The 13,783-nt window shown below is 39.6% G+C and overlaps 1 protein-coding gene across 2 annotated transcripts in view; it reads right to left on the bottom strand.

Moving 5' to 3' along the window:
* Nucleotides 1–6,559, bottom strand: part of NEK9 (NIMA related kinase 9) — a 35,263-nt gene extending 28,704 nt beyond the window's left edge. For both annotated transcript variants that reach the window (XM_087819033.1, XM_087819037.1), the window contains exons 1-4: nucleotides 6,259–6,559; nucleotides 3,905–4,082; nucleotides 1,863–1,918; nucleotides 1,252–1,322 (exon numbers count right to left, since the gene is read on the bottom strand). In XM_087819033.1, the coding sequence (XP_087675159.1) occupies nucleotides 1,252–1,322; nucleotides 1,863–1,918; nucleotides 3,905–4,082; nucleotides 6,259–6,477 (524 nt within the window). In that variant the 5' untranslated portion in view covers nucleotides 6,478–6,559. The remainder of the gene's footprint in view (nucleotides 1–1,251; nucleotides 1,323–1,862; nucleotides 1,919–3,904; nucleotides 4,083–6,258) is intronic.
* Nucleotides 6,560–13,783: the final 7,224 nt, after the last annotated feature.

The raw sequence follows: 13,783 nt of genomic DNA, 5'->3' as shown, positions 1-13,783 counted from the left end.
ACTGATGAATTAATGAAATGAACTCTAAAATATCTCTTAAAGCCTGGGCAGAGTGGCTTGGTGGTTGAGCATCGACCTATGATCCAGGAGATTGTGGTTCAATTCCTAGTCAGGGCACATGCCCAGGTTGCAGGCTCAATCCCCAGCAGGGGGCGTGCAGGAGGCAGCTGATCAATGACTCTCATCATTGATGTTTCTCTCTCTCCCTCTCCCTTCCTCTCTCTGAAATCAATAAAAATGTATTTTAAAAAAAATAAAAAATCTCAAAGAAATGACTGAGCAGTGCCCTGGCCAGTGTTTCCCAGTGGTTAGAGCACTGGCCAGCACACCAAAGGGTTACAGGTTTGATTTTTCATCAAGGGTTTGTACCTGGGTTGTAGATTCTCGCCCTGGCTCCTGTCAGGCACGTGCGGGAGGCAACCAACTGTCTCTCTCACATCAATGTTTCTCTCTCTCTCCCTCCCTTCCACTCTCTCTAAAAATCAATGGAAAAAATATCCTCAGGTGAGGATTAACAAAAAAATAAAATAATAAAATATAAAAAAATAAAATAAATGACTGAGCAGTACTTAGGTATTGAGGAAATTCTTCCAAGATCACAAACATGGTTTAACTTCAGGAAGAAAAGATAACACCCCTCGTTACTTTCCTTTCTAAGATATACCAACGTACCCTGGATGGGGTTAGAGCACAGGTTATAGGTTCGATTCTGGGTCAGGGCACATACAAGAATCAACCAATGAATGCATTAATAAGGGGAACAACAAATCGATGTTTTTTTTCTCCCTTCCTCTGTCTCTCAAATCAATAAATAAAAATTACATATATGTGTGTGTCTACACACACAGACACACACAGACACACACAGACACACAGACACACAGACACACAGACACACACACACACACACACACACACACACACATTTGTAAAAGCCTTAACTGCTTAATTAAGAAAATAAGAGTGCTGCCCAGCCGGGCGTGGCTCAGCAGTTGAGTGTCGACCTGGGATCCAGGCGATCGGGGTTCGATTCCCGGTCAGGGCACCTGCCCCGGTTGTGGGCTTGATCAATGACTCTCTCATCATTGATGTTTCTATCTCTCTCTCCCTCTCCTTTCCTCTCTCTGATATCAATAAAGATATATTAAAAAAAAAAAAATAATAATAATAATAATAGTGCTGATGGGAGGTACCCAAGGTGGGGGTTGGATTGGTGGGGAGGAGTAAGTCCCATATTCTTTCACTCTTTACCTATGAAGGATCCCAGCTTTATGGATACAGCTCACTGCTGAAACAATCTGAAATAGGTACCACACCACCATCTGCAGAGAAAAAATAAATTATATTTGGGCTGGAAACAAATAAACAAATTTGATTTAAATACTCTCTTTCTCTCAAACAAATAAAACAAAGGAAGCTGCAACCAGAGGTTATGATTTAACATGACTTGACATCTCTTGCTTGTAGATTGAACAGGCAAAGAAAATTGATAGGGGTAAAAAAAAAAAGCAGGTCATCGTAAAATAGTTCCAATGTCATTATAAAATATAGTATGGTGAAGCACACTTGTGGAAAGAAATCCGGGAAGAATGCAAAGGTATAGAAAACTGGGCATACCAGTATGCAGTAACAGAACCAGGAAAGAAAGCCCATAGAGAATCATGATGTGGAGGTAAATTGTTTAGGAAGCAGCTATAGACAGCTTCCTTGTTAGAGGTTTCCTTTCTCAAGAATATCAACCAGAGCCTGGAAGGAGTCTGAACAAAAGGAAAAAAAATACTCTTCATTGTTGGAAGAGTTAATACAGAACCAGAATGCAACATATTACAATTCTAGCATCCTATCCTAGAAATATGAATTACCTCTTCCTCAAACAACTTGTCCTTCTGACGAAGGATTTTGTCATACAGGTTTCCTCCTGCAATTAAACAAGAGACAGGTTTGAATTACTTAATAGAGACCAAAGCTTGGCTCCTGTATCTATTAGGGTTTTAACAGGTAACACAAGGAAATAAAGGATTCTCTTTCTCCAAAGGAAACCCCTGATTCCTCTTGGCCTCACAAGGGTACAAAACATCTCTCAAGGACTGTATCAAAAAATATTCTTCAAAGATTCCCCTCCCTACTGAAAGAAGCTCAATACAAAAACAGGAAGTAAGATATTTTTGAACAGAGAGTAAAGATCATTCCTATAATACCCCAATTAGTGAAATTACCTCGAATGTCTTCAAAATCAGATTATTTTCTTTTCTAGAACTCCTTTTAAAAGAATCTGCAACATTTTTTAACAACTCTCCGTGTGACTACTAGAACATTTGGGTACACCAGTGATAAAATGTTTTGTATATACAGGTGTATATCAATTTCTTTTTCTTTCCACTGAAAAAATTTCCCAAAGTTTAAGGAACAATCTAGACCAGTGATTTTCAACTGGTGTGCAGTGGTAAAGTGATGTGCCACAAGAGGCATACTGGCGTGTTGCAAGAATTCTGAATACATGCACTACCTATTTAGTCGGAGCACTGCACCCTTTTCCCTTAGATTGTCAAATAAAAATATGACAACAGCCAACACAATAGCTGTCTGGTGTGAATGAATCAAAATTATACCTATTTTTTTTTAGATCAGCAAAAAAATATTTTTTGGTGCTGCAAAATTTTAGTAATTAGTGTACGTGTGCTATGAGATGAAAAAGACTGAAAATCGCTGCCCTAAACTGTTTCCAAATATTACTCCCTTTACTAATTCATTCCTGTGGAATAGGCATGAATTTGCTTTTTCTTTTCCTTTACCAAGTAATACAGACTACAAATGATCATGGATCACTTTACTTTCTACCTGCAACTATAACTTACACATTAGTTCTGGCTAAGTTTCACAACTTTTTTTCCCCTTGTAATTTAGTAACTCAAAATTTCAATAAATGTACCACTTGTTCTAGATCCTCCTAACCACAAAGGAAGTTAACTACTTGAGGCTTCTGCTACTTCAGAAATCTGTACTATAATCTTGTACATTTAGAGTTGATCAGAACGAGGAACCATGATACACAAGAGTCTAGACATGAAAGTTACAATGTGGGAGCTTTCTGAGATTTAAGTGAGGAATATGCTGGGACCACTATAGCATGTGGCTCAAAAAGGCCTGGGGAGATTCTCTTATGTAATGAGAAGGCTAGTAGCCAGTATAGTATGCATCAAACATCTACTACATACCAACTATGCTAGGGGCTTTACATAGTCATTAAATACAATAACCCTAGGAGGTAAGTTATCAACTGTTATCAATAAACTCATAAGCTAAGACACAGAAAAACTGTTTCTTGAACAAGGTTACAGAGCTAAACAGTTGTGAAGCTTGGGATGTGGGTTCAGAGCCTAATTTCTTAACAACTAGACCATATTGCTATCTCACAAGCAAAATGGTCCAAAGAAATCAGAGACCAGATAAATAAGGCTGTGCCTTATTATGTTATCATTTTCATTCAGTTATGATCTTTGGACCACTTTTTAATAGGACAGCGTTCACTGAAGTCCATATAAATCAGTTTCACCTGTAAGATTTCATTAACTATTTTATCAAGCCACAGTATGTCTCTAAATGCTTAACTCTTGTCATTTCATGAGGGAAGAAAACTTGAAAATGAATATAAAATCCAACTGAACAAGTAATTTGAAGATGGAACTATAATCATAAGGCAGAATTTGAGTATGCAGGGGAAAATTCCTCCCTTTATTTTGTACATCACTTCAAACTCTCCAGGGCCTGAACTAATTCTCTAAAATCGAAAAACTCATTTACAGTTTTTATCACTGTATATGCTTTTTCTTTTTTAATCCCCTTAAAAGTAAGTATGAGCACAAGATTGTTTTTTTGGAGGGAGTCCTACTGAATTCTACCTTACCATTACAATATTCCAGCTCAATCAGCAGGGTGGTATTGTCCATGAAATGATTGTAGTAGGCAATAATGTTGTCATGCTGCAGCAGTGCCAGAATAACAATCTCATTCAAGGCATCACGGCGCTCCTTCTCTGACAGTCGAGTCAAATCAACTTCCTTCCACACAACCAATGAGTCATCCTACAACACAGCAACAGAGGTATAGTACTTTCCTCTTGCTTGGCAGAGAATGAATCCACACGCGGATCTGTAAACCTAGAAAGAAAACTTCCTAGATGGGCAGAGACTGACTGCTTTTATTTTTTCCTTTAAACGAAAAACACAAAGGGACTTTAAAGGTTCTGCACACAACTGAGCATCATAATTTGCTACAGGACACTGTTGCTACACTTAATTTGCATGATGTCAATTCCAGGTAAAAATATGGGATGGAAGTAATCTCAAAGATTCTGTTGAGGGACATTATGACAGTCATGATGAGAATTGTAGTAGGGCTAGAATATTGGAAAAATAGAGAATTAGAAAGTAGTTATCTATGGGTAACCAGTTTCTTATAAAATGTAAATATTAAATTTGTCTCTAATTTTATAAATTTAGATTTCTCTAGTGATTTTTGTTTACCCTTTCTGGATAAGAGCAAGGGCTAAGGGCTTTGAGTTTCCTTAACTCATACGGCCCATTTTGCAACTCTATCTCGTCACTTTTATGTATTACATGTTTTTCTCCATTCATGCAGCTCCCAATATCCACTCCCTTTTATAATATCTCTAACCCTTTCCTGACACTGCTCCCCACCCCAGGAATATCCCGCCCCCGTAAATAACCCTTCCCATCCTTTAAAATGGCTCTGCTAGGCTTTTAAATATTTTTCAGAAGGTCCTGATGAACCTTCTGCTGTACATTTATTCAATGCAACCATTCCCTTAATTTTCACTGAAATGATTTGTCCATCTTTTCATTTATATACACATACAACTTAAATGTTATTTGTTTACTAACTTGTCTTCCCATTGAAATATAAGCTTCTTGAGGGAATGGTCCCTTCTAATTAAACCTTGTAAAGACACAGATTTAATAAATATTTGGTGATAGGGATAATGTACTGCAGTTTTGGGGAAGTGTAATCAAATTTAAGTTAAAACAACCTCAGTAATTAAGTTCAACATGATAATAATGGAAAGGCATGGTCAAGGGTAAAACTTTGTTCTAGCCGAAGATTTACTCTACTTTAAGTGAGCAAGTCACTTAAATATACCCCTAGTTTCTTTAACTATAAAATAGGTACACTTGCTCATCTCTTCTTTCTCATATTGTGAGTACAAATAAGAAAACAGAATACTGAGAGTAACTCTAACATCATATATTAATGTGACATTAGGATAAAAAAGAACACATATTCTCTGGCAACCACCTCTCTCCTCCATCTTTCAGCCTTAAAACTATGTTAGTTTGGAACACGCATAACTCCAGATGGATCAGATGGATTAACTGCCTTCAGTAACCCCAAAAAGTTCTCATTAAATGCTTATTCTAAAGCTTAAGTTTTACGGCTTTAATGATCAAAATCAGTTTATGGTTTGTTTCCACAGGTGGAGTCACCACTACGTGGTTTTAGATCAGTACACATTGTGAATTTAGGGGTCAGTGATCCACAAAACTCTTCAAAGACTATGTATATGTGCAAATGTGGACGGGGCGATTACCTTTACATTAGATTCTCCCAGGAGCCCTTGTGCCCGCCCCCCCAAAGTTAGGAATTAATGGCTTAGAATTTAACAAAAAAGTACTCCCCAGGCGTAAACGCTGCTGGATACATACACTGATTAATAAAACCAATACACCACGGTCTCCCCAATGGTTTTCAAGAAAAATTTCCAATTGAGCGTTCACGTCTTAACCTGAAGATACCGGAGCAGCCATAACTACGGGAATGTTTTGAAGCTATGCTGGTCCTCCCGACCCTGACCTTGGAGAGCTATACAGCATGAGAGGAAGTAGATTTTGATACCTCCTCATATTCGTGTACCAGTTTAATTTACACTGTGTAAAGCACCTCCGCTTGATTCTCAAAACAACCTTTCACATAAAGATTATTCTAAAGGTAGCTATTACTAACCCCATTTTATAGATGGGGAAACTAAGGCTAAGAGAAGGCTCAATGACTTGCTCCGTTCCCCGGGTTAAACAGAAACGAGCAGCTAGTAAACCAGTGGTCTAACGAATCCCTAGTGCGGGTGACTTGGAAGAGTGGTGGGGAGGACCCCGAGACCTATACCGGGCGGGCGCCGGAGCATGAGAGGACCCGGCGCCAGACGCGGGGAGAGCGGGGCCGCGAAGGCCGGAGGCGCGCCGCTACCTCGGTGCGGCGGTACAGCGTGGCCTCCCCGAAGGCGCCGCGGCCCAGCACGCGGATGGGGATGTAGTGCAGCTCCTCCTGCTCCGGCGGCGGCGCGCCCGCTCGCGGCCCCGGACACACGCTGGGCGCGGGGCCCGAGTCCCCGCCACCCCCGGACTCGCTCCCGAAGTCCGAGTTGATGGAATCGCAGTGTCGCTCGTACTCGCCCAGCACCGACATGGCGGCGGCCGCGGAACCGGCCTGCGTGTCACCGGTGGCCCTGGCAGCGCGGCGCTTCTATCCGCTTCAGAAGCCCGCCCGCTGCTCCCTCAGCCCCGCAAACCTGCGAGGTTCCATGGTGGCTCCTGCCCCCTGACCCGGAAGCAGTTGTGGGCGCTTCCGGCCCGGCGGTGTTTCCTCCGCCTTCGCTGGCCCGCGGCTTAGTCTCCGGGCCACGGCTTTCCTCCCACCCCGCTGGCGGGGAAAGTGAGGCCTCGCACGGCGGTTGCGGGCGTGCGGTAGGGACCGCGTGGAACCGACAGGCTCCGGCAGGAGCAAGTGTCTGTAGACAACTTCCCCGATCCCTGGCCAGGTCCCAAGACAGCTTCGAAGTCCGGATTTCGTCCAGTCTCTTGGCGCCAGGCCTCTCAGGGCAGTGACTGGGGAAGCAGTTCCTTCCAACATTGCACAGCGCTTTGTTTAGAGAGATTGTAGTTAGCGGAAGTGTTTCCCACCTGTCATCTCAAGAGCCAGTGGGCCGTTATTTCTTCCAGGACCACCCTAAGTCCCCCTCCTTATACACAACTCCAAAAAATTGTTAAGCCAATTTTCCTGACACTCTTCTTGTCTTTTTTTTCATATTTAGCATTCTTTTGTCTTTCCAAACCTTTGACCATCTGATCTCATGAAACATTCTTTAAGAGCTGGGTGCCACTGTATTTGTGGGTGGGGGATCTGCAATAAGATGCTCCCTGGCCTCAAGCCACTAAGAGCATTGCACAGTGGAAAAACGTGTTCCATCAGTTATGTCACCTTTGGCAGCTTCACATCTCCAAGCTTATTTTTTAATCTATAGAGTTGGGAATATAATTTATATCAGAGAGATAGCAGCTAACATTTGTAATGTTGTGTTCCTAGCATCACTCTAAGTTTTCATGTATCATCTCCCGTAATCCTATTATTCCTATTCTACAGGAGGAACTGAGATACAGAGGTTAAGTAACCTGCTCAATGTTACACAGTAAAGGGGAGCTGGGAGTCAAACCCAGCAATCTAGCTCCAGATCTGTTACAGAGCAGGATGTGTTGGGGCTAAGAGAAGGTCACGTGGCTGGAGGACAGGGTGCATGTGGGGTAGAAGGAGGAGACAGGGCCTCAAATATAGTTTTATAGTTTGGCTTTTTCTGTGAGCAGTGGAAAATTATTGGAGATTTTTAAGCAGGAAGTATATTATTAGTGTAACTGTATGTCCCTATTTGCTGGGGAAGTTCCAATTTACATCTCTTCCCCTATACCCCCCAGCATAATAGAGCCTTCTTTTGCTCAAGTGCCCAGCTCAGACAATAAACAAAAGGTCACCTGACATAAATCAAAGTTATATTTTACAAAGACCTCTGATGATAATGTGGAAGAGGCAGGGAGACCAGTTAAGAGGCAATTTATATTCTAAGAAGAGGCACTAAGACACTATCAGTGTGAGTAGAGGTGGAGAGAAGGTCCAGATTGAAGAAATCCATCCAAGCAACATTTAAACTTTGTGATCAGTTGGGATATGGTTGGTGAGGTAAATGTACACGTCCAGGAGACACTTCCAAGTTTTTAACTAGATGGATAGTGATAGCAAATTGGAGGAAGATAATTGGTGTAATGGGGTGGGGGTAACTAATGTTTTCACATTCCTCTGACCTCTTTACAGTTCAACATTCCTTTTAAAGCACTCTGCATAACATCCTGTCTGAATAGGAGAGTAAAGGGGTCTTCTGTCTCCTTTGACCTAGATCCAATATTTCTATTAGTATACCAGCCTTCATAATAATGGTCTGCTTACACTGGGCTTGTACTTAACTAAACCATTTTCACATCCAGTGCAATCTAAAGTAACACAGTTCTCCCATCAGATCACATCAGTCTTGATTTTCTTCACAATGCTTATCTATTAAACATGGATGTCTTGATTATTATGTTTACTTTATTGGCTATCTCCATTCATTAGAATATAAGCTCCGTGAGAGGATTTTGCACTCTTGTCCGCAGCTATATAACATCAGTGCCTCAAAGAGTTCTTGATATCATAGGCTTAAAAATTATTTGTTGAGCCTGGCTGGTGTGGCTCAGTGGTTGAACGTTGATCTATATGTTCCAGGAGATCCTGGTTCGATTCCCAGTCAGGGCACATGCCCGGGTTGCAGGCTTGATCTCCAGTCAGGGGCATGCAGGAGGCAGCAGATCAATGACTCTCTCATCATTGATGTTTCTCTCTCTCTCTCTCTCTCTCTCTCTCTTCCTCTCTCTGAAATAAAGACATATTAAAAAAAAGTATTTGTTGAGCATCATGTTGCTATCATCTTGTATGTATATAACATTTTTAACCCTAAATGCAAGACTGATAACCCATTAAATTTTATTTTGTTGGTTTCAGTCCAGAGTTCTATATTGTACAGATATTTTTGAATTTTCAATGTATTCATTCAACAAACACTGAGTACCAACTTGTGCCAAATGCTGGGTTACAAGAGAGAATAAAATAAACGTGGTTCCTACTCTCATGGAGCTCACAGTCCGTAAAACAGATAATAAGGCAGTTATAGGGATAATTGTGTATAAGTTACAGTGCTATCATAAGCAAAGAACAGACTTCTAGAAAGACATTTAGGAGGGGCATCTTTCCAAGACAAACTTTATGGGTTAGTGAAGGCTTTCCTGGAGGAATAACCAAAATGTTAAGTCAGTAACAGCTAAGCAAAGTAGGAAGATCATTCTGGATAGAGGCAATTCCATTTACCTCCTCCTACTAATTAGAAGGCACTTTGAGGATAGGTATTTTTATTTACTGGATATACTCCAGAGTTTAGCTCAACACATGAAACAATATTCAATAAATGTTTTCTTGAGTTAAAAGAATGGGAAAAACAGTTACTTAAAACCAGAAGTGTTGACTTTCATTCAGAGAAACTGAATAGGTTTCAGTCCAAGCTTCAAGATTCACTTTTCTGGCATCTTTGCAACAAGGAACAAGATAGTTTCTATAACTTGGTTAGCCTGATATTGTGAATCGTTCTAGTTATACTGCATTGATATAAGCTTACCAAAGTCCTGTTCCATCTTAGAGAATACAGAACAGAAACATGCTCCTTTTTTCTTTATAATGGATATAAATAAAATTAAATATCTGACCTTCGAACATTCGTAAATCAGAAAAGTCAACATTTGAAAAGTATAACTGATTTTAAAGTGCCTTTGGTCAAAAATGTGTATTTCCATGTTATATTTTAACAAGTGAATAGTTAGGACGCTACAGCAAAAGTTCCCACTTATGAATGGCAGATCTTTAGGGGCCACAGAGTTACTGTAAAGGTTAAAGAATCTACCAAAGTAACAAGCAAAATCTGTACCTTCACGGTCTGATGTGGCAGCCACTAGCTACATGTAGCTATTAAACCTGTGAATTAGGGCTCCTCTGAATGGAAAAGTGCTGTAGCTGTAAAATGCATATTGGATTTCAAAGACCTTATGTGATAAAAATAATATAAAAAATCTAATTTATCATTTTTATATTGACATGTTGAAATGCTATTTTGGATATATTAAGTATATTAAAACATTTTTTAATGGGTACTACAAACTTAAAATTGTACATGGGGCTCATGTTATGTGGGACACCACTGCAGCAGACTGAATAATTTGCAAAATGTACTACCATTTACTATGATACAGCTGAGACTATTAAATTTAAAATCATTTATAAGTTTTGCAGTATTTAGAAATAAGACATTTCTGATCTTAAAATATTTACACTTCAATATTGGGAACCACTACTTTATATAGATTCACTGACAAAATATGTTTTTCTGGGGACTGAAAGTGGAGGGTAAATAAGAGGTCAGCCAGTGAATGTGCAAAGCGCTTCAGGTTGCTTTGAAAGAAGCTTTATGAAAAATGGTCAATGGCAAATAAAAGGAGAAAATGGCTTTTACTTGCTGGGGTGAGCTTTTGCATGGATGTGCTGGGTCAAAAAAGCAAGTCCTGAGGGGCTCTAAATTGGGAGGGGTATTTTAAGAAAGGAGGGCAAGGCAGAAGACCCTCTGTAGGAATAATTCCAATAGCAGTTTCCAAAAGAGAACCCACAGAAGGATGCCTGGAAGGAACCCTATGTGGTCTTTCTGAAGATGTAATTATTTTATATACATTTATAACTTATATATAAAATATAATAAGCTTTGGCTAGCTCACATATAAACTATCCATCTGGAGGAAATTATGGACAATTGCATTTTTTGCTTCATCACCTATAATTTGCCATAGGTTAAAACAGGGATATGGAGCAATCACTGCCAATCCAGACAAACAGTACTCATGAGTAACAGAAAAATACACCTAAAATGGTTTCTGCTAGCCTTTATTTCAGAAAATTTACACAAAAGTCCCCATTCAACACAAGTGAATCTATATAAATCCCACATGCTTCTTTCCATTAAACAAACATAAAAATGGCTTATGACAGGAGTTTAGGACAATGGTATAACAAAGTTTACTTAAACTGTATCACTCTCATCTATATTATATAGACTGTGTTGAATAATAGGCTTAAAAACAGGAAACCAGGAAATATACTCATTTTTAAAGCTGATTTGCTCTTGCACTAGCCTTTTATCAAAGGCAAATAAATGTACTTTTAGATAACATCCAGGTGTAGTATCAATGAACTTTAAACCAAAAGCTCAAATGTCTGAGTTGGTAGTTTTGGCATGAATAAAAGGAAAGGGCATGAAAGAATTTTAGTTTCATAAAGTCACATTTGGGAACACAAACATCAACAGAATAAAATATTCGCCTCTTCTATTTTCTTCTTTGACATTTTGTAAAAACAGAGTACTATAACCAACTAAGTAGCTTTCATTGCTTCTAAAAAGGGGAAAGGCACCAGTCAGAAATATGAAAGAGTATCTTATTAGGCTCATGGTACAAAATTTCACCTTTAAACGTCTAAGGATAGATCTTAACCCACAAACTGGTAATTCTCTTCTCTACTTGGATGCATCTTCTGTTGTTTAATGTATAGAATACCACAGATTTTCTCAACATCTGCTGCCTTTATAACAAGGACTCCGCTGCCAGGTTCTCAGAAGCAGTACCTATCAATTCTTAACAGCAGATGGCAATGTTGTACAAATTAATGAACCGCATTTATGCCACAGCAGAGAAATTCATGCAGGGAGTCAAAAGAAGGGGAAAAAAGGCTTTTGGGTTCACAATAGCTGGAACATTAACAGAACAGCCTGAGATTTTGACAACATAACTCACTCCCTCTTCCACCTTTGTACTTTATCCAGGTCATCACAGTGGTGTTCTTTGTTAATTTCAATATGCTGCTTCTTAACTGTAAACTGCATGGCCCTAAATCCTGTAATTCTTGTCACTGCAATTAGACAAAGCGTGTAACAGTCAGCAGGGTTAAAAAGAGATTACAGCACTGGCCGGTGTTTCTCAGTGGTTAGGGGTCTTGGGTTCAATTACCGGTCAAGGGCATGTACCTGGGTTGCAGGTTCGATCCCTGGTCCCAGTAAGGGCTCGTGCAGGAGGCAACTGATCAATGGTGTCTCTCACATCGATGGCTGTCTGTCTCTCTCTCCCCTGCGTCCCCCTCCCTAAAAATCAATGGAAAAAATATCCTCGGGTGAGGATTAACAAAAAAAAAGAGAGATTACAGAAAGGACAAACTCCTATCTCTTTCCTGGGAGAAGTGCGGAAAATTTCAAGTAATAGTATTTTTCATAACTGTTTACAAACATGGTCATTTGTATCCACTTTCTCTTATTTATATTAGTATTGGCCTTTAGGCACCTCATATTCTTTTTCTTTTTTTTAAATATATCTTTATTGATTTCAGAGAGAGGAAGGAAGAGGGAGAGAGACAGAAACATCAATGATGAGTCATTGATCAGCTGCCTCCTGCACGCTGCCTGCTGGGGATCGAGCCCACAACCCAGGCATGTGCCCTGACTGGGAATCGAACCGCTATCAACTGGATCATAGGTTGATGCTCAACCCCTGAGCCATGTCTGGCCGGGCTAGGCACCTCATATTCTTATTTCAATTCTTGGCTTTGCTTTAACAACATGTATTCTCGAGTATTTATTCTATTCATGATGATTCTCCCAGTTTTTGTTTTTTTTGTTGTTGTTTTTTAATATCTCATATAGCTCAGAGGGACACATAAGGAGAGGAATTAAGTGGTGGCTGGCCATGTAAGAAGATTTGGTAAATTTTCTGTTTTTTTTTCCTTGGTAGATGTTATGTTAAAAATTCAAGCAACCACATATCTGACAAAGGATTTGCATGTAGGATATATAAGGAACTCTCAAAATTAATTACTATAAAAAATAATTTAGCCTGGCCAGCGTGGCTCAGCGGTTGAGCGTCGACCGAGGATCCAGGCAATCAGGGTTCAATTCCCGGTCAGGGCACATGCCCGGGTTGCGGGCTCGATCAATGCCTCTCTCATCATTGATGTTTGTCTCTCTCTCTCCCTCCCCTTTCCTCTCTCTGAAATCAATAAAGATATATTAAAAAAAAAAAAAAAAAGAATAATTTAATTAGAAAGTCTGCAAAGGACATGAACAGATATTTCATTGAGGAAGATATACAGATGGCAAATAAGCTCATGAAAAGATGTTCAACATCATTAGCCACTAGGAAAATGAAAATAAAAATCATAATTAGGTCTCATTACACATCCATCAGAATGACTAAAATAAAAAATAATAACAGCAAATACCAGTGAGGATGTGAAGAAACCTGATTGGTTATACATTGCTGGTGGGAATGTAAGTAAAATGGCACTCTCACTCTGGAAAAAGAGTAGGGTGGGTCCTTAAAAAAATAAACATGTGCTTACCATACAACCCAGCAATTGCCCTCTTGAGCATTTATCCCAGAGAAATGAAAATTTATGTTCACATAAAAACCTGTGTACAAGAATGTTCACAGAAGCTTTATTAGTAATAGCCAAAAAAAACTAAAAATGACCTGATGTCCTTCAATGGGTAAATGATTAAACAAATTGTGGTACATCTATACTACGAAATACTACTAAGCAATAAAAAGAAACTACTGATACATGCAACAACTTGGATGGACTTAGAGGGAATTATGCTGAGTGAAGAAAGTTAATCTCAAAAGGTTACATACTATATGATACCATTTACATATCACTCTTGAAGTGACAAAGTTAGAGAGATGGAGAACAGATTAGTGGCTGGGAGAGGTTGGGGTTTGGAGGTAAGGAAGGGAAGTGGCTGTGGCTATAAAAGGGTAGCACAAGGGATCCA

The sequence above is a fragment of the Miniopterus natalensis genome, chromosome 1, assembly GCF_054644295.1.
Source record: "Miniopterus natalensis isolate mMinNat1 chromosome 1, mMinNat1.hap1, whole genome shotgun sequence".
In the NCBI taxonomy this organism is placed as follows: Eukaryota; Metazoa; Chordata; class Mammalia; order Chiroptera; family Miniopteridae; genus Miniopterus; species Miniopterus natalensis.
This window is presented reverse-complemented; position numbering and strand designations above follow the sequence as displayed.